The sequence below is a fragment of the Typopeltis vanoorti genome, chromosome 13 (genome assembly GCF_054136105.1).
Source record: "Typopeltis vanoorti isolate ZY-2024b chromosome 13, IOZ_Tvanoo_1.0, whole genome shotgun sequence".
Taxonomy (NCBI): domain Eukaryota; kingdom Metazoa; phylum Arthropoda; class Arachnida; order Uropygi; family Thelyphonidae; genus Typopeltis; species Typopeltis vanoorti.
In genome coordinates this window covers 78,793,062-78,814,417 of record NC_143561.1, presented here as the reverse complement: position 1 = coordinate 78,814,417, position 21,356 = coordinate 78,793,062, and the positions used below count along the sequence as shown (strand labels likewise).

The following is a 21,356-nucleotide window of genomic DNA, read 5'->3' as shown; positions in this document are numbered from 1 at the left end:
CCCACAGAAAAAATGGATACTTCGGTATCCACTGAAAGTAAATTAAACTTACCAACTGACCCTAACACATCAGACGTATTGAATATTTTACCAGAGGAAGAGATAGACACTGGCTGTCCATACTTCCCAAAAACAATTGATAAATATAAACCTGACAAAGGTAAGCCCTCAATCTCCCCAAAAACCAAACAAGTCTATAAACCCAAAACAATAGGAAAATTTTTACATTGGAACTGTTGTGGGTTTTGCCAGAATATTGATGATATCAAGATTATAGGATATCCAAAAGGTGTAACACCACCAGAAATCATTGATCAAGTGCACGATATGGTATTGGATGACCGGTGAGTCTCTTGTCAGATGTCATCTCCTTCCAGGAGCTTCCACCATGTATGGTTTTGTGCTTCTCTTTTGCATTCTTCATAGACAAAAAAGGTCCAGTCCTTAATATTTCTCATCCAATCTGTTCTTTGTCTTCCTCTTCTTCTTTTTCCTTTTGTCATTCCTTCTAGAAGTATTTTTTGGGGGGGATTCATGCCTTAGTATGTGACCAAGGTAGGTGGTTTTCCTTTTCTTAATGGTTTTCAACAGATTCCTATCTTCTCCAATCATCTCTAATATTTCTAAATTAGTTTTTTTTGGCAGTCCATGGAACTCTAAGAATTCTTCTGATGATCCACACCTCAAAGGCTTTTAGTTTATTTTTGCAATATTTTGATATTGTCTAGGTTTCTGCTCCATATAGCAGTGTTGACCATACGTAGCATTTGGACAGCCTAATTCTTGTTTTTTTGTGAATTTCCCTTGAAGTCAACATTTTTCATGCTAATGAAGGTTGATCTAGCAATTTCTATTCTTCTTAATATTTCCTTATCACACTTTCCATTCTCTGTAATTAGTTGACCCAAATATAACTCTACTTGATCTAAAGTATTTCCTCTGATCTTAATATTTATATTGTATTTTCCCTTTTTCTCTTCTTACCAGCATGGTTTTAGTTTTTTTGAAGTTGAAATTAAGTCCATATTTTTCACTTAGCTTTTAGTTTTTCATTTAGCTTTTCACTAGTAGGTTTTTGAAGATCTTTTTTATTTTCAGCTAGCAGTACTGTATCATCTGCATATCTTAAGTGTTTATATTCCTGCCTCCTATGATGACTCCTTTAAATTCTTCTAATTGCTGCAAGATATTTTCAGTATAGAGGTTAAACAGTATGGGAGAAAGAACATGGCCTTTTCTGACACCTTTCTTTATTGGGAATTCCTCCAAGATTTCTCCTGATATTTTTATTGAGGCAGATTGCTCCCAATATAGATTTATCAGTAATCTGGTATCTTTACCATCTACTCCCAAGTTTTTGATGCATTTGATTAGTTGTTCATGTTGTATATTGTCAAAGGCCTTTGTGTAGTCAATAAAACATAAGTAGACTTCTTTCTGCTTCTCCACATATCTTTCTGTAATAGTTCTAATGTTGAAGAGTCCATCTCTAGTTCCTTTATTTTCCTGAAAACCAGATTGTTTTTCATTAATTTCCATTTTGATTTTATGTTTATTTCTTTCTAGGATGATATATAACATAACTTTTGCTATCTGACTGATTGTTCTGTACTCTTCACATTTGATTGTCTTCGATTTTTTAGGTATTGGTAGGAATGTTGAGTGCTTAAAATCTTTTGGCAGGTGTCCAGTTTCGTATATTTTGTTACATATGTCAGTCAGTGATCTTATAGCCTTATCACCTAAAGCTGTTAGATATTTTGCCATAATTCCATCCATTCCTGGAGCTTTTCCTGGTCTCAGTTTCCTAATGGCATTTTCTACTTCCCAGGTAAGAATAGCATGTCCCTCCAAATCTTCTTGCATTGGCTTATCTGTTCTATCATGATTATAGAGTACTCTACCCATCTATCCCTTATTTTGTCTTTCTCCATTAAGAGGTTTCCACTGGTATCTTCAATGCAATGAGAGCTTACTCATTTGCAAGATTTGCTAGTTAGCTTCCTAACTTTTTCATTAAGTTATCTGGTTTTGTGCTTTTTGTCCAGAAGTTCAATTTCTTTGCATTTGTTGTTGAGCCATAGTTCTTTTGCAATCCTACATTCTTTCCTGATCTCCTTGTTTAAGTTTTTGTATTCAGGACGATTTTTGTGTTTCTTTGTTTTCTCCATCATTTTCAATATCTTGTCATTCATCCAGGATTTACTCATCTTCTTCTCAAATTTGGTAATTGTTTGTTTTACTACCTTTTTTTTTTTTTAATGCCCTCTTTAAATTTCTGCCATCTATCCTCAATCTCATCTTTAGGGTAAGGATACTTGGTGGAATCAGGAACATTAACAGCAGTGGATTGTGCCAGTTCCTTTGAAATTTATCTTGTATTTCTTGATTTTTAAGGGAGCCAAGATCATATTTTTCTATGTTTATAGGTTTCATTTTTTTTTTTTTTTTTAATTTTATTGCTGTTTTAATGACCACAGGGTTGTGGTCTGATCCAATATCAGTCCCTGGGTATGTTTTGGCTTGTAAGATGTTATTCCGGAATCTTTTTTAATCATTATATAGCCAATCTGGTTCATACAGCTGTCATCGGGACTTTTCCATGTGTAAAGTCTTCTAGGAGGGTGGCTAAATAAAGTATTTGCTATTACCAGATTGTTTTTCTTCACAGAACTGTATTAATATTTTCCCTCTTGGATTTCTGTGTCCCAGCCCCTGGTTTCCCATGCAGGAAGAGATCTTTTCTGAGCCTACTTCAGAATTTAGATCTCCCATAACGATAGTTATGTCATCTGATTTAGCATTAAGCGCATTTTTAACTGATAACACCTTCATAGAAACATTCTACATCTTCATCTGGGTAATCCGAATTAGGTGCATATATTTGGACAATAAAATTATTAAAGGGTTGAACTGCAATTTATAATACAATTATCCTGTCACTTATGGGCCAAAATTCAAGTAAGGATTGCACAATCTTATCTTTTAGTACAAATGCTACTCCATTCCTATGACTGTCTCCAGATGAGTATATAATTGAATGGCTCTTTCTGTTTATTTTTCCACTATTAGTCCATTTGACTTCACTGATATCAGCAATGTCAATTTTCATCGCTTCAAGTTCTTGTATAAGGTTATCTAACTTCCCAGCTTCATATAAGGACCTTACATTCAAAGTTGCAAGCCTTAAGAGAAGATTCTTGGTTTTCAGACATGAAGAATCAGGAGATAACCTCCCTGGAGGGGTTAAGGTATCTTCGTCATCTGCTATTTTCATAGTATCCATCTTACGTTGCCGAGTTTCTTTCTCTTCTTCCCTGTAATGTTTCCAAGAGACAAAAGTTGCAGAGGGTCCAACCTTGTCTCTATTGCTTAAATCTGACGTAGTTCTCTGTTTCATAGTTTACTACGGAAGGTTATTTGGTGAAGTTCCTGTCTTTTCCACGGTGACTGGCCACATCTCTGTTTTTTGTCTCGGAATGTTCCCGTACTATGTCACATATTTTGCTTTCATGCCTTCATTACCATTGTCAAATTAAATTTTGGTCATCTGCTAACTCAGCCATTCCAGTCTTCAAGTGCAACAAGGAGGAGACACTCTCCTTCACTACAGCATAAAATACTGATATCTTCACTTAGTTTTGCATGCCAGTCAAGGCATGGGCCCAGGGTGTGGCTGCTAGTGCATTCTACCAGCTACTTGGAGCCATCAGTGAGAGTTGCATGAGCAGTGGGGGCCAATTCCACCCATCTGCCAAATATTTTGATGCGACTGCTTAACAGGCAGAATTGCTACCCTTACTACCCATACCTTACCCTGACCGGTGAGTCGAAGTGTGTGACATTGCTGAGACTATAGGCATTTCAAAAGAACGTGTGGGATATGTTTGCATGAAGAATTGCAAATGAAAAATCTTTGCACAAAATGGGTGCTGCGCTTGCTCACAGCAGATCAAAAATGCACTCACATAAAATCTCTGAACAGTGCTTAAAGTATTTTAACAAGAATAAAACTTTAAAGTTTTAAAGTGAATAAAAGTTGAGCAGCTCTCGAATGTGAACTGTAGACTAAAATAAAAGTGGCAGTGAAGGAAAAGAAGAAAGCATATCAAACGTTCCTGGCAAATAAGTGAGCTTTTGCTCTTAGAGAATATAGAGACAAATGTAAGAAAGCTAAACACTGTGTAAAACTAGCTAAAGAAAATTCATGGGAGAACTTTGGCAAGGACATAGAAAATAAATATCAAGAAGGTGTTAAGATATTCTGGAGGTTGTTGAAGAAGCTTAGAAATGGAGGAAAAAGTGCTGTAAAATGAGTTAGAGATGATAAAGGTGACATGAAAACAGTAGAAAAAGATATAGTTGAAGTATGGAATAATTACTTCGAAAAATTCCTAAACGAAACAAGCAGTGATAGCACAGTGGTAAAAAACACTCAACAGGCATATATTCAGAAATACATATCCATACTTAAAGTAGAAAAAGCCATCAAAGGCTTGAAATGTAGAAAGGCAGCAGCAGTAGTAGTAGATGATATTCGACCAGAAATGCTGAAGTATGGTGGTATAAAAGTCTTACAGTGGTTGCACTGCATAGTTCAGAAAGCCTAGACAGAGGGACGAATTCCTGCTGATTGCAGTAGAGCTCTCATAGTACCCATATATAAAAAGGGAAATAAAAACTGAATGTGAGAATTACAGAGGTATTTCCCTACTGATTTTTCCTGGTAAGATTTATGCTAGTATACTTATGAAACAGCTGAGAAGAATTGTGAAAGAAAGCTTGGTGAAGAACAAGCTGGATTCAGGCCAAATAGAGGCTGTCAGGATCAGGTCTTCACTTTACGACAAATAGTTGAGAAAGCATGGGAATATAACAAAGATCTATATTTAAGTCTGTCTGGAGAAGGCATATGAAAAGATCAATACGCTACAGTTATATGGTGTCAATGGGGCAGTATATCAAGCAGTACTTAGTCTTTATTTGAGCTGTAAGTCAGCAGTTAGAATTGAAGGAAGTACAGGAAGATGGTTTAATGTTAAATCTGGTGTGAGACAAGGATGTACATTATCCCCTCTTTTATTCATTATCTATATGGATCATATTGTGAAACAAAGTGGTATTGGACGTGATATCAAAATTGGAGATGTTAATGTCAGCTCTTTGCTTTATGCAGATGATGTTATACTTCTAAATAAATCAGCTACAAGTCTGCAAGATTCCCTGAAAATTGAATGACTGTTGTAATAGATATGGTATGAAGGTCAGCAATGAAAAGACAAAGACAATGAAAATAGGCAGAATCGTTGAAAATGTCAACTGTGTTGTGAACGGAGAACCTGTGGAACAAGTAAAACATTTCAGCTACTTAGGCACGATTTTTAGTGAAGATGGTAAATTAAATATGGAAATAGACGAGAATCAACAAAGCTGGTATGGTAGGAAGTCAATTGAATAAATTCATATGGAATAAGAGAGAATTTAGTCAGAACACTAAATTTGCTGTATTCAAGACAGTGTTCAAATCAGTTTTAATTTATGGATCTGAGAGTTGGGTTAGAAGTAAAATATTTGACCAAAGACTAGAGACCGCAGATATGAGAGTCCTGAGAAAGATTAGAGGCGTGAACAGATGGCATCAATGGCAATATCATATTAAAAACGAGGATATTAGGAAAGAACTTGACATTGTCAGTATCCAGGAATGCGTTAGCAGAGCTAATCTCAGGTGGTATGGTCACTTAAATAGAATGGGCGAGGAAAGAAAACAAGTGGTCTCTGCCAGGTTGGTAGGAAAACGACCCAGAGGAAGACCAAGATATAGGTGGATTGATACGTACAAAGTGCCTTAGAAGACAGAAATATAAGATCTGATAATGTTGGAGTCTCGACAAGTAACAGACTGATTTGGAGTTAAATTGTGGATAGGAAGTTAATAATGATGTAAATTTTTCATGTAGTACTATCATATCCTGTACACCCCTTGAGGTACATAGCAAGAATTTGATGATGATGATAAAACTGATTTTGTGTATTGATTTATTACTATGGATGAGACTTGGATTTACCATTACACACCGGAATCCAAACTGCAGTCAAAACCGTGGAGAGAAGTCTGTTGTTCAGTGCCAAAAAAGACGAAGTTGGTTCCATCAGCAGGGAAGGTCATGGCATCTGTGTTTTGGGATGCTAAAGGCATTTTGTTTAGTAATTATCTTGAAAAGGGTAAAACAATATCCGGAGAATATTATTCCAATCTTTTAACCAGACTAAAAAAAAAAAAATTCTTGAGAAAAGATTAAGTTTGCAGAAGAAAAAAAATCATCTTTCATCAGGACAATGCGCCTGCCCACAAAGGTATTTTGGCAATGGGAAAATTAAGGGATCTGCACTATGAATTGTTGGAACATCCGCTGTGTTTCCCATATTTGGCTTCCTCTGACTTCTATCTCTTTCCAAAACTAAAACTCATCCTCACTGGTCAGCGTTTTTCTTCGAATCAACAGGTGATTGTAATAAGGTAGTATTTTGCAGATCTTGCTGAGAGCCACTACAAGGACGTGATAATGGTGCTGGAGCATCGCTGGAGAAATGTATTAGTCTTAAGGGAGATTGTGTTAAAAAAATAAAAATTTGAAATTATAAATTTGTTTTCTCACAAGAACTTTTCAGACCACCCTTGTATGTATTTGAAAAACCTTTGATAGAGCACAAACAAATATTGTGAATGATGACATTTTGAAATGTAAAGTTTTTTCCTTTGGGAGCTTGATGCTCAACTTTTGTCATGTGCTTACCAGCATTTCCTCAGTTGCTTTAATTTTACACAAATTTTGTGCAATGAAAGTTTAATAGCTTGCTACAATACAACATTTAAGAAAGCAAATATTTTATCATTATCTTTTTGCCTATAGCTTATGAAGCATATTCAAGGTTAACTACAATGTAATTACAAAGGCATACAGTGTATAATTGAATGAAAACATGAATTGCCAAAAAGTATTCTGGTGCTTCTTTACATGGATGTTCCAGAAAGTGTGCAGTTAAGGATGGCCAGTTTTGTTATTTGTGACAGAGGATGAGTCTTCAAAGTCTTTTTTTTTTTTTTAAGGAGTATTGTTTGGAACATATCCTGATTCCCAGAATACTTTTTCACTTTTGAAGCAGTTTTTTTTTTTTGGCATAATGGTTTTCCTCTGTGTTTGTGAAAAGTGTCAAGCACAGGATTCGCTGGAATAAGTCTTTTAAAAACAAACTTCAACAACCCTTGTCTACTCTCATTGAGCATAATCAGAATGTTAGAATACTAGCTTGAAATTTCATGTACTGATTCTGTTATACATTATGTGCACTTCGTAGTTAGTTTTATAATCCACTTTCTGATTAACCTCAAAAATACCTGAGCAATTGCAAGCAAAATATAGGTATCACAACACAACACTTTCTTAGTATTGCGTTGTGATAAGACTATCAGACTCGTTTTGTTATTATTATTACTTTATTCTTTATGGAACTTCATAGAAAAAAAACAATTTATCTACAAAATCAGAAGTATGGGATATGTAGGAAGTTGATTTGTTTAACTGACTACCCTTTTTGGGAACTGGACATCCAAAAGTCCCTTGATGTTATGTAGCTTAACTTTTTTTCAACATTGCCAGTTTCTTTAAAATTGGCTATACTGCTGCTTTTTACATTTATCATCTGGTGCATTATCCCAATAGATTCATTTAAATTTATTGCACATACCAGACATTGACTCAAATTTTGCAAATCATAAAACAATGTTGATATATCATCTTGAAACATACATGCTAGTTAGAATGGGATGGACACATGCTCACAAAACGTTTTGAATAGGCATACAGCTTTGGTTAGCTAACCATAAACAGTTTTGTTTGAAAAATACTTATGTATAAAATACCATCATTGTTTTGTGGAAACACTATTTATTTTACAATATATGTTGCCATTTAGATTTATTATTATTAAGAGAAACGTCCGGGGAGTCAGGGACTCATCGAGTGAGGCCACATACTACATGCACCAGCTATCATACATATTCTGAATTCATTCACACTGCTTGCACACCATATCCAATGGCAGTCCATTCCAATCACACACCACCCTATGAGAGAAAAATCTAGCCCTCATCCCCTTCTTAACGGCATTCATTCTCAGCTTCAATAAATTGTCTTCATAATCAGTATTCCATAATCCAGATATCATTTTTAACACTCTCCTTTGCACTCTCTTTCCAGCATATCAGAATCACAACAGAAACCAGGAGACCAGACCTGCGCACAAGTCCAATAGTTCATTTTAGTGACATAAATTATATGGAAATAGCGGATATTAAAGATCTATTTCAAAGCCAAAGTATGTAGAAACTATGAAAGTTTTGTAAATTTGCCCAGGCAATCAGTTTGAAACAACTGTCAGGCCAGTGAAACCTTTATAAAATGCACTAATAAAAGCAAATATGCTGACACTGGGGCAGCAGTCATGTTCTTTTAAGTATGCATACTAAGGTAACGCTGATGCCAAGGATTGTATTCTCATAAACCCTCTGGTCAAATTTACAAAACGTTTTCATAGTTTCTACATAAAACATTTGACTTTGAAATAATCTTGGATCTTTAATATCCACTATTTCTATGTTTGATTATTTCTGGTGGGATGGACACAGATGTTTGTTGATTGTCTTTAGGTGGGAGATGAATTTCAGTGCCTGAGGTGAGACCACTGCTCTGCTTATTACAGGCCTGAAGCGGCTTGAAAAAAAGTTCTGAATTTAGTCTGTAGAACAGAAGTTTTGTATAATTGTTTAAAACAAAAGAATAATAATTAGATAAAGTTATAAAAAATTGCAAAAGAAATTCTTACCCCACCCATGGTAGTAATGTACTGTAGGTTTGTAACCTCTTTTTTTTTGTGTGTGGAAATCACATTAAAAAAAACAACCCCCCCCTCTCTGCTTGGAACTAGTCATCTATCTCCTAGTTACTCCTCAGAAAGTTCAAAATGAGCCTTTCATATTCATGCCTTCCAGATATATAAAGTCAATGACCTCCACATCCTTCAGCCTGAAAAATTATTTACTTATAAATATCTGTACCTACATGTTTTACTGTATGGTTATGTTCATTTTAATGTAATTGCTTTAAATGAACTTTGTGCTTTCCCTTCCTGCATTTTATATAGGAGTAGGATCTTCAATTAGTGAACGAATCCCAGAATTTTCTGCAGCAGAAGAATTTGAAGAAGAACGTAGTTGGAGAACTTGTATAGTAGGTGGAGTCGAACGTAAAATTGATATGAAAGTAATAGAACCATATAAAAAGGTCCTTTCTCATGGAGGTTAGTAACTATAATATTGTAGGAATATATAATTCATTCTAATGATCCTTTTATTTTAAATGGGAACTACGGTTTACTGGAACATAGGGAGATTGTAGTTTCACATTCTGGGATTTGGATTACCTATTCTTTTGCCCAACTATTTGTGCTGTAAGTTTGCTGCAGATTTCATAATTTTGCAACCATGCTGTAGAGACCAGACTACTTTTTCAAGTCACTTTGGTTTTTATTAAACATGGTGGTAGTTTTTCATTGGGCAGTGTAATTTGCTGGCATGTTGTATTGTTACTTTCAAACAGCAATTGCACTGGTGATGCTAATTTAGAACTCCCAGCACCAGTGATGGGACATGTGAAAGACAGACTAACAGTTGATTAAATTAGATAAAGTTAAGTTTCTTTTGGGATGGAAATTAAAATAACAGTTTTCAGTCTTATTTTTAACTATTACACAGGAATTTAAAAATAATAAAATTAAAAATTTTAAAAAATGGATATCACATTTAAAAATGCATTGTTATGAGTGAGTGAATAGGTAAAGAGAATATTTGCATCATATCTTGTATGACATTTCATATGACCTTGAGAGTTGGCCATACTGATAGTTGTAAGATAGCAGAACTGAAAACATAATCATATGTAGAAGTGGTTTAGTGTGATGTAATCTAATTTCTGTATCTTAAGAGCACTAGAGTACTGCCAGGCAGAAAATCATTAGTAGATGTGCACACACAGTGCAATGTCAGAGAAACAGGTTTGGTGTATGCCTTTGATAAGAGCTGGACAGTAACCAAGACAAAAAAGGTAATTGTTCATGTGATTACAGCTCACTACTGAAGTCGGCTGTAATCACACAAACAGTAATTCATCAGTTTCAAATCACTTACCTTGCTGGTAAGTGATTTGCTACTGATAGTGCTTTGTAACATACTGTTGTTCCTAATTGAAGATGCTTGATCAAATTCCAACTATACTGAGATATTCCTATATAGTGAAACCTGTGGAGTATCCATAACTATAGAATAACACGTGCCACAGTAAATAACTCTTTTATTATGTAAATATTTTGTCTTGTGTATAATTAGACATTATCAATACAATTATCGAACAACAATAGGAATTGAATTTAAAAAATTAACAGATAAATTTCTGTAATACAATTGAGAATAACAGTTTCCCAAACTTATGGAATAGTGAGACAGTCGTTCCAATTAAGATTAGGTTTATGAAGTAAGGCTTCAGCACTTTCTTTATATAAACGTCCATGTTTATATATGGATCTATGTAGAAGCTGAGTGTTTTGCCATTGGATTCTGTGGTTAGCGTTTTCAATTCCATGTTGTGAGGTTTAATAAGACAGATGTGGTCTTGTTGTTCAGAGATATGTCTATTTTTAGATCTTCCTGTTCGTCCATAGTAAGACAAGTTACATGAACATGGTACTTCTTATATGCGAGGTAGCATCATTGGTGAGAGTTTGTCTTTTGAAGATGGTAGCAAGTTGTGTATTTGGTTAAAGTGTTTATAGATAACAATGAGGTTGATATTTTTCTTGGATTATATCCATTTATTAAGGCTATTTCTTTGATAATTTCCATTTCTTGTTTTAGAGATTCTCCAGAAGAATAAATCTTGTGTGCTCTGGATACTAAAGATATTATGTTGCCATATTTTTGAGATGGATGGTGAGCTGATGTATTGTGGATATAATTGTGAACCTGAAAAAGTTGGTTTTCAGTAGACAGAAGTGGAAATGGATCCATCTTGCTTACCTTGGATGTGTACATTAAGAAAAGAAATAGCATTTGATGATTCTTTTTCTAGTGAACTTGAAATGAGGATGTAGGATGGTTTTTTTTTTTTTTTTAGTAATGAGTAGAGTTTTGATTCTGTGTGACTCTAAACTGAAATGATGTTATCAAAATACCATAACTGTATTCTTGGTTTAGGGTCAAGAGCAAAAATTCTTTTTTCTAGGTATTCAAGAAAAAAGTTGGCTAGGTTAAAGGGTGAACCCCCTATAAACATAAACGTTTATATAAAGAAAGTGGTTAAGCCTTACTTCATTGACCTAATCTTAATTGGAGCAACTGTCTCACTATTCCAAAAGTTTGGGAAATTGTTATCCTCAATTGTATTAATTGAGGATAACAATTAAGTTAGTTTTAATCCATGAACATGCAACTGTATACGTAGAGGGATTCCAATTTTAAGCGTGTGCACTGCTGTTTTTTAATGCAATTCTTGTTGTTCGATAATTGTATTGATAAAGTCTTATGATACATAAAACAATATTTACATAATAAAAAAGTTATGTACTGTGGCATACATGTTATGCTATAGTTATATATACCAAAGTCAACCTCTGTCAGAATGAGGCTGTTTACATCAGAGTGCTTTTTACCATAACTAATCTTGATTTAAAAAAACAAAAATGCAAAATTTGACATTTTTAACATAATATGAATAAATGTACTTATTAAATATTATATTTGCTCAGCCTTTAGTTGTATTAGATAAATATGTATATATTTATCTATTAGAAATAAAGATACAAAAATTTCTTCCTAAATATTTTTTTCAACTGAAGCTGAGTTATTCAGCCTCAGAGGGTGAAGATGAATTTGATCTTCTTGCAAAACAGATTAACTGGTGAATGAACATACACACAAAGATGACAAACGAGGGGAGGGGGATCTGAAAAGTAACTGATAACCACAATATCCTAAAATCCTTTAACTCCCATGTTTCATCAAATTGTAATAATTTGTTCTTTTTCTTTTAGGATATATAAGATGTCAGAGGTTTTGAAGAAATTCGAAGACACAGAGGTGTGGGCCATCATCAAGTTTTTCATGCTGCAAGGAAAAGTCTGCAAACTGAGATTTACCATACTTTGTGTGAGACTGTAAAGGACTGTGCCTCACATATCCAACAGTTGCCAGATAGGTGGGCAAGTTTAAAACTGGACATTGTGAGATAACAGATGCATGCTCCCAAGTTAGGAAGACCTTCCATAGCGATCACACCTGAAAACATTGATACAGTGCATGCCATGATCCTTGATGATAGACGAATACCAGCCAAAAACATTGCAAAGACTCTGGAGATATCCAGGGAATGAGTTGGAGTCATTATCCACCAACATCTGGACATTAAGCTCTCGGTGAAGTAGGTCCCCAATATTTGAATGCTGACCAAATGAGAGAATGTGTGCCGTCATCTGAAGGGATATTGGGTCATTTTGAGAAATCAGGTGCAAATTTTTTGACTCATGTTGTGACTGTTGAAACATCGCTGCATCACTATGACCCGACCAAACAACAGTCAATGGAGTGGAGACACAATGGTTCTCCACAGCCAAAGAAGTTCCGAACTCAAATCAGCAGGGAAGGTTCTTGCCATTGGTCTTTGGGACATGGATGGTGTAATCCTTACCAAGTACTTTAAAAATAAAGAGAGGAAACTGTTATAGCAGTAATTTATTCAACAGCCCTGAAGGAATTGAAGGAGTTACTGAAGGAAAAATGCCGCAGAAAACTGAGCAGAGGCATTTTGTTTTTGCAGGACAATGCACCTGTTCACAAAACCCAACAGGCAATACACAACTTGGACTTTTGGTGTCTGCCTCATCCACTCTACTTGCCAGACCAGGCCCGATCTGATTATTTCCTATTTCCATATTTAAAGAAACACTTGAGAGGAACAAAATTTACAAGTGATGAAGTCGTATCTGCTGCTGAGGACTGATTTGTGGAACAAGGGAAAGACTTTTTTTTTTTTTCCAGCTCAGTGGATTGCAAACGATGCAGCAGCATTGTAAGAAGTGTGTAACACTTCATGAGGAATATGTAGAATATTGTTCTACCCCAATTCCTTCATTGTAATTGTCACAACTTTTCAGCACACCCTCGTAATAAACTTGCCGTGAAATCTTTACTAAAAGCTAAAACTTGCATTTTTTTTCCCCTCCCAATAAACATACAGTTTTGATCACATTTCTTAAATTTTAAAGAGTATTAGTGCACTTATGTATACAATGTGGCATGTTGACAAATATAAAATTACATTTAAATTAGTTATCAATCATTGGACTAATGAAATCATGTAGCATTAGAGTAACCAACTTTTGAACATGAAAATAAGGGAGACCGTCACTATCCATCATGAAAATATACTGTGGCACTTGTTGCTTGCACTCATTATTACCCCCATGGGCGATACTGAAGTCACGTTTACATAATACAGTTAGATTTATGAACATTGGATGGCACTGGTTTTAGCCACTAGTACTGTTCTTCCCATTTCTTCAGATTAACACATTACATTTCCTTTTTGGTTGCCTTTTTACATTATTACTTTCCGTTTGACTGTCACTATTCATCATGAAAATGTACTATGGCACTCGATGTTCAAGGATACTGAAAATACTTTGAGAATGAATGCAGACACAACGGCTGGTAAGAATGCAAGATAGAAAAAAGACGAACAAAATCCAGAAGTGTATATCGAAAATCGCTACCAATGATTTGATTATTCCGAATGGGTATCGATTATTAAAATGGCGGCGAAGGTTACAAGATCAACGCAACGATATAACATCTTTGCTGGAACACCCATGTATATTCGTTGGTCGGAACAGAATTGTATTGATTAGAATTTTCCAAACTATCAATATTAGTGTCAAATTGTATTTGGTGGTTATAATATACATTGAAAAATTAACGACAATGATTGATTATGAAAAAAAATGGCTCCCATATTTGAAGATCAATACAGGAGCTGGGATGATCCAAAAAAATTAACTAAAATACAGGAGTTCTTGGGAAATATGGGAGAGTTGGTCACCCTAGATTTTACCTCTTGCAAATTGGGCAAACCAACCAATGTTCATATTGTAGTGCAGTTGAAATATTCCCTTAGGTTGTAAAGTATGGGCTTTAGATTTGTATATATAAGGATTTCTTCATGCAAAACAGATAGAAAGCTAAAGAACACACATATGACAGATTTAATACACATGCTTTAGTTGCATTTTTGTGATAATAAACAAAGAGAACAGTCTTTAGCCACACATATCAGTTTGATGATTTACCTTCAGCTAGTGGAAAGCAAAATGAATAGATTGCTGGATGATAGTCATCCATAAAAGTGGAAAAAAATTTCTTGATAAAGGCACAAATTCATAGTACAGCCAAGTCTCACTGTAGCAACCTATACATTATAGCAAACTGTTGTTAGCAAATTCTCCCGTATAACAAACTATAACTTTGGTTTCTACAAGTTCGCTATATGTAGAATTCATAAGATTCCTTCCATACAAGCTATTCTCTATCCAACACTGAAGCTCAAGCAGCTGTGTTAAGCTTCTTGTTGAATAACTGTGTACAAGGTGCATGTAACTATGCTCTCCCAGATGAAAGAATTCAGCACACTTTAGTTGAACCGTTTAGGAAGTTAATCATATGAACCATTTCTTTTCTTTTAAAGTGATCAACTTAGCATTCAATATAATACATTTTTGGAAATAATTCCCATTTACCAGCTTACTTAGTTGGCTGTTTGGATTACATCTCTGCTCGTCATTATAGGTTGTGAGTTTGAATCCTATAATGGCAGAGATGTTTGTGGATCATTTAAGGTGGTTAATTATTTTCATTGTCCAGTCAGATATCATCATCCTGCTTAATGAAGACTTGAAATAGCTTTAAAAAAAAAGCCCCTTTTCATGAAGGCTTGAAATGGCTTATAGTGTTTGGTATTTAAAGTAGGGTCTCTAGATTAATTAAAATTATAATAACGGAATTAACTCACGTAAAATATTATTTATTTTGTAGAATTTTCACCTGAGTATCACAGGCATCTTCAGTACATGTAAAAAGCTAATTAAACAATAACTGACAATTTCCAAAAGGTGCCACTTAAGTAGCTAATGTAGAATAACTAAAAAAAGGTCATTAAATTTCCTAACTTATTTTAAAAAAATAGATAAATAAATTATATCTATATATAGATATACAGTGGTGAGCTATAAGGGGCTCGTGCGAGCCCTTTGTTAAATTTATCTCAAATTTGCGAGTCCCTTGTTCTTGTTTACTTTTTTTTATTTTTTCAAAAAAAAATTTTTTTTTTTGAAACAGATTAAGCGACAAACTCATATGGTAACCTAACAAAAATTAGTCTATTTGGCAGTGTATAGATTATTTGGGATTATTGTAATAACTCCTCTATAACGAATGCGCCCGAAGCGCATGTGCTATCTTCTCCCTTCTGGTAGCCAATCATATGGTAAAACCAGTAGCCAATCAAATGCTTTATAAAAGATTATAAAAGATTTCATTACTATATTTGGATAGTTAAAAATGTTTTTCTTATGTAAGATAAATTAACACAGTTGAATGTGTGCAAATATTTCATGTTTAGATCACGGAATATTTGTTTAAAAATGATAGCCTTTAGAGGTTGATTGTCCTCTCATACTTTTCGATTGGAATTTGTACACATGCTGTATTAATAAAAGTTTTTGTGTGAAATACAGCTTCTTTTTTTTTTTCTTTTTTTTTCTCAATGATGCGAGCCCTTTGTTAAAATTTCCATAGCTCACCACTGTGTGTGTGTGTGTGTGTGTGTGTGTGTGTGTGTGTGTGTGTGTGTGTGTGTACACAATTAAAAAAGGAAAGATTAGCTGATTTAAAAAGTACTATTTCCCACAAAGGGAATAGATAGACCATCGGATCTGTTTCTTGATAAAGCCGTTCAATGAGGAACCGACTTTTGTGAAGGACTCATCTTATTCTAATGAACTTTATGTGTGCTGATGGCATGCTCTACAAGTCCAGACTGTTCAGGTTCAAGGTATTGAATATAAGACCGGTGTTCTTCTAGCCAAATAAAAGCAGATCCTCCTGTTTGTCGGAAATAAGATAACTCACAAGAGCAAGGAATCTGGTAGACACTTGGATAACTGAGATGTGGAAGCTTGTCCTTTGGAGAAGTGAGAAAGGTGGAGATTTTTCTGAATAATAATAATAATTTAATTATTACAAAAGCTGACAAAGGGAAGGCAGTAGTTATTCAAGATAGAAGAGAATATGAGAGAAAAATGTCTCTATTACTCCGCGACTATTCAACTTACAGGCCCCCTCACATCGGATCCTACTGGGAGTCAATTAAAAAGTCTTAATTCTGTTATAGATAATGTATCTACATGGGATGAAGATCAAAAGAAAAAACTTGAAATCTTCTTTGGTCGTCCACCTAGATTGTATAGGTTGTCCCATTATAAAATCTCAAAATTTTTATCAAATTTTCAACTAGAAGAACTGCTACTTATATAAAAAATACTTTGGATTTCAAAAATAAAATTTCACATCTTCATTTGGACACTTCGGATATTATGATTAGTTTAGATGTTGTTTCATTATTTACTAATGTTCCTTTATCTGATGGCATTGAATTACTGCAACAAGAATTTCCTTCAGACATTGCTAAAATATTTGATTTTGTAATACATTCTGGTTATTTTTCCTTTAAAAACAAGTTATATCAACAAATTGAAGGAACAGCAATGGGCAATCCTATTTCTACTGCTATTGCCAACTTCTTTATGAAGCACTTTGAACAACATATTTTTAACAATTCTACTAGACCTACTCATTGGTTCAGATATGTAGATGACATTTTTGCTATCTGGAATGGCTCTTCTGATGAATTATTACAACAGTTTCTCTCTAAATTAAATGCACTTCATCCAAGGATCCAGTTCACCCTGGAAGTAGAAGTAAATAAGTAGTTAGCCTTTTAATCTTTTAATTAGATCTTTAGATCTTTTAATTCTTTGCCAACCAGATGGTAACCTACATTTCTCAGTCTATAGGAAGAAGACTCATACAGGCCATTATATCCATGCTGAATCTCATCATCATCCCAGTCAAAAGGCAGGACTTTTAAAACACTGGTTCATCGGGCCCACTCCTTTTGTTCTTTGGATGAACTGTTACAGAAAGAGTTGCAATATATTATTTCCTCTTTTTTATCTAATGGATATAAGAATTCCTTCATCAAAAGAGCTTTGAGTAGTTTTGATATATCTTCTTCAAATACAGAAGAAATAATGCATATTCCTATCCCTTATGTGCAAGACATTAGTGAATGTATAGCAAAAGTTTTAAAACCACTAAATATTTTTGTTGTCTTTCGACCAATCAGAAAAATCTCCACCTTTCTCACTTCTCCAAAGCTTCCACATTTCAGTTATCCAGGTGTCTACCAGATTCCTTGCTCTTGTGGGTTATCGTATTTCAGACAAAATGGAAGATCTGCTTTTATTCGGCTAGAAGAACACCAGTCTTATATTCAATACCTTGAACCTGAACAGTCTGGACTTGCAGAGCATGCATCAACACTAGACATACAGTTCATTGGAACAAGAGTCCTTCACAGAAGTCTGTTCCTTATTGAACGGCTTTATAAAGAAACATGTGAAACTTTAGTAAACTTGTTAAGAATTATGTTTAAGATGAAAAGCCAAACGGCTATATTTTCTGGCGAAGTTAGTTAAATTAAGGGGATAAAAATCCATTATTATTTTACAGCCAGTATGCGAAACTCTAAGATTGAAAACTACGATCTACAAGTTTCATGCTGAAGAACTATCGGCGAATCCAAGCATAAGTGACCACTTGGTAGTACAACACCAAGGCAACCCAAAGCAAAGGTGGAGCAAGCTCCCTCACTATCCTTGATATTTTCTCATAATGTGAAAACACAGCTCCTAGGAGATATAATACTGCTTTACATTATTAGAAGAGGTCACTACCGAGACCGGTAGTGACCTCTTCAAACATAATTCTTAAAATAAACATGGATTTTTATCCCCTTAATTTAAGAATTATGTTTGCTAATTTGAATGCTAGTATAAAATTTAAATTTTATACTAGCAAACAAATTAACAAGAACTCCATTGGAGATTAAAATTTAGAATTGCAGTCATTGTCTGGAGGTTTTGTGATTGGAGTCAGTAAATGATTTATTAAATTTAGCTTTATAATGGAATGTTTCAAATTAAAGTACCCCTGTTCAGAGCAATCTGTAGAGAGAATGAGTAGACAAAATAACCTCAAATAGGTACTCTTTGGAAGGCATCTAGAAGTTATTCACAGGGTGATTTCTAAATTTATCTCACCGCTTTTTGGGAAAATTGAATGTTTGTGAAATCTAAATGTCTCCACTTTGAAAGGGCACTGAAAATCTTCCTGAGACCATACTACCTGAGATTAGCTCTGCTAATGCATTCCTGGATGCTGACAATGTCGAGTTCTTTCCTAATATCATCGTTTTTAATATGATATTGCCATTGATGCCATCTGTTCATGCCCCTAATCTTTCTCAGGACTCTCATCTCTGCAGTCTCTAGTCTTTGGTTAAGTGTTTTACTTCTCACCCAGCTCTCTGATCCATAAGTTAAAATTGGCTTGAACACTGTCTTGTATACAACTAATTTAGTGTTTTGGCTAATTTCTCTCGTATTCCACATAAATTTATTCAGTTGACTTCCTATTATACCAGCTTTGTTGATTCTGTTGTCAATTTCCATATTTAATTTACCATCTTCACTAAAAATCATGCCTAAGTAGCTGATATGTTTTACTTGTTCTAGCTTTTCCATTCATAATGCAGTTGATATTTTCAATGCTTCTGCCTATTTTTATTGTCTTTGTCTTGTTATTGTTGACCATCATGCCATGTCTGTTACAACAGTTATTCAATTTAGTCAAGGAATCTTGCAGACTTGTAGTGGATTTATTTAAAGTATAACATCATCTGCATAAAGCAAAGAACTGAGATTTTGACATCTCCAATTTTGAGATCAGGTTTAATACCACTTTCCTTCATAATGTGATCCATATAGATAATGAATAACAGAGGGGATAATGTACATCCTTGTCTGACACCAGATTTAAGATGAAACTATCTTCCTATACTTCTTTCAATTCCAACTGCTGACTTACAACTCAAATGAAGACTAAAGTATTGCTTAGTCTAAGTCCCATAATGACCCAACCTGAATTATGTATTCTGAAATATTCATGTTATATGGAAAGGGGGGGGTAAAAAAAAAGGTGTACAATTTATAATTGTTTTACCTGTACTTTTTTACAGCTCTGAAGATGTCTAATAAATTTCTTGAATATTAGCTAAACTGTGATTAAACTGAAAACTAGCCAAGGCTTTTGATAGGATACCACATAGAACCCTAATCAGTAAACTGGAGCAGATGGGGATAGATATAGGATTGGTGAGATGGATAGGAGGGTGGTTGAAGGAGAGATACCAGAGAGTGGTTTATTCAGGAGTGGAGTCTAAAAGACGTTGTGACTAGTGGAGTGCCACAGGGCTCTGTTCTTGGACCACTGCTTTTCAATTTGTTCATCAATGATATAGGAAAGGATTTGAGAGGAAGTGTTCACCTGTTTGCTGATGATGCAAAGTTGGGTAGAGCAATTATGAGTGCACAGATGTCAAAATTTTACAGGATGATTTGGATAGTTTGGAGGACTGGGCTAGGAAAAATGGATGTCAATTTAATGTGCCAAAGTGTAAGGTTATGCACTTTGGGGTGAAAAGAATAGCAGCAGTATATCACATTGGTGGAACCGTACTCCAGGAGATTGATGAGGTCAGGGATTTGGGAGTATTGGTGGATAGGGAATTGAAGTTTAAGGGGCACATTGCAAAAGTGACTAAAACAGCTCACCAAATCACTTGGCTTCTGAAAAATACTTTAACATGCAAAGACAAACAAGTTGTTGTTCCTCTGTATCGAGCCTTGATAAGACCCCATCTGGACTACTGTGCCCAGTTATGGGCACCAGGGTTTCTTCATGATGGGGAGGAGGTGGAGAGGATCCAGAGACGAGTGACCAAGATGATAGCAGGTCTGTGGAATGAACCTTATGAGAATAGGTTGAAGATTTGTGGGTTGCAGAAATTGGTCGATAGGCGAAGGAGGGGGTATATGATTGAGACATTCAAATTACTGAAGGGTTTCTATAAGATTGATCCAGAAGATATTTTTGAAAATATGACTGGTGGTGGGAGGACTAGGGGCCATGAATGGAAGCTGGGCAAGAGCATGGTTGACAAGGGTGTTAGAGCTAGGTTTTTTACTTGGAGAGTAGTGAATGAGTGGAATAAGCTGCCAGAGTCTGTTGTGGGTGCTATGACCGTGAATGAGTTCAAGGCAAGGTATGATAGATACTGTGTGAATGTCGAATAGTTGTTCTTGACATGATGTTAGGGCCTCCCTCGATGAGTCTGTCGACTCCTTGGAGTTGTCCGGAACAATAATAATAATAATAATAACCTACTTCCATATTTTTCTCAATTCTATCTACTCATGGTATTATCTTAGTGTTTAATTTAATTTCATTAACAAGGAATCTGATATATATATATATATATATATAAATAAAAGCGATGATTAAGTACCTGTAGTAGTACAGCAAGAGTGCATGGTTATGTAACGGTACTACTGTTACAATATTTTATACGAAGAAATAAAGCCAAAAAAAAAGTTTGAATTGCATAAATATTGTTCCAAATGTACCGATATATTTAACTAAGTCATTCCTTTATTACATAATCTTAAGTTATTATTATGTGTTTATATTCATAATCATAAAATTAATACCAGCCATATTAAAAGATGCAAAAGTATATAATATTTTATCTTAATACTTGCTTTCAAAATATTGTCTTTTTTTTTTTTAGGTTACTATGGTCCTGATAAACATGCTATAATCGTATTTAGTGCTTGTTATCTACCAGACCGTAGCAGAAGAGATTACGATTATGTGATGGATAATTTGTTCCTGTAAGTTATTAACTGCAGCTTTATTATTATTATTGTAATACACACCTTCGTGGTTCACAACATAGGGTACACACTCTGAATGACATAATACCTGTCATACTAAATGTTAAATTTTGCACTCA

At 34.7% G+C, this 21,356-nt stretch overlaps 1 protein-coding gene across 4 annotated transcripts in view; it reads left to right on the top strand.

Moving 5' to 3' along the window:
* Positions 1 to 21,356, top strand: part of LOC150100307 (uncharacterized) — a 495,437-nt gene that overhangs the window by 365,553 nt on the left and 108,528 nt on the right. For all 4 annotated transcript variants that reach the window (XM_090402566.1, XM_090402565.1, XM_090402567.1 and 1 more), the window contains 2 exons: positions 9,205 to 9,360; positions 21,132 to 21,234. In XM_090402566.1, the coding sequence (XP_090258692.1) occupies positions 9,205 to 9,360; positions 21,132 to 21,234 (259 nt within the window). The remainder of the gene's footprint in view (positions 1 to 9,204; positions 9,361 to 21,131; positions 21,235 to 21,356) is intronic.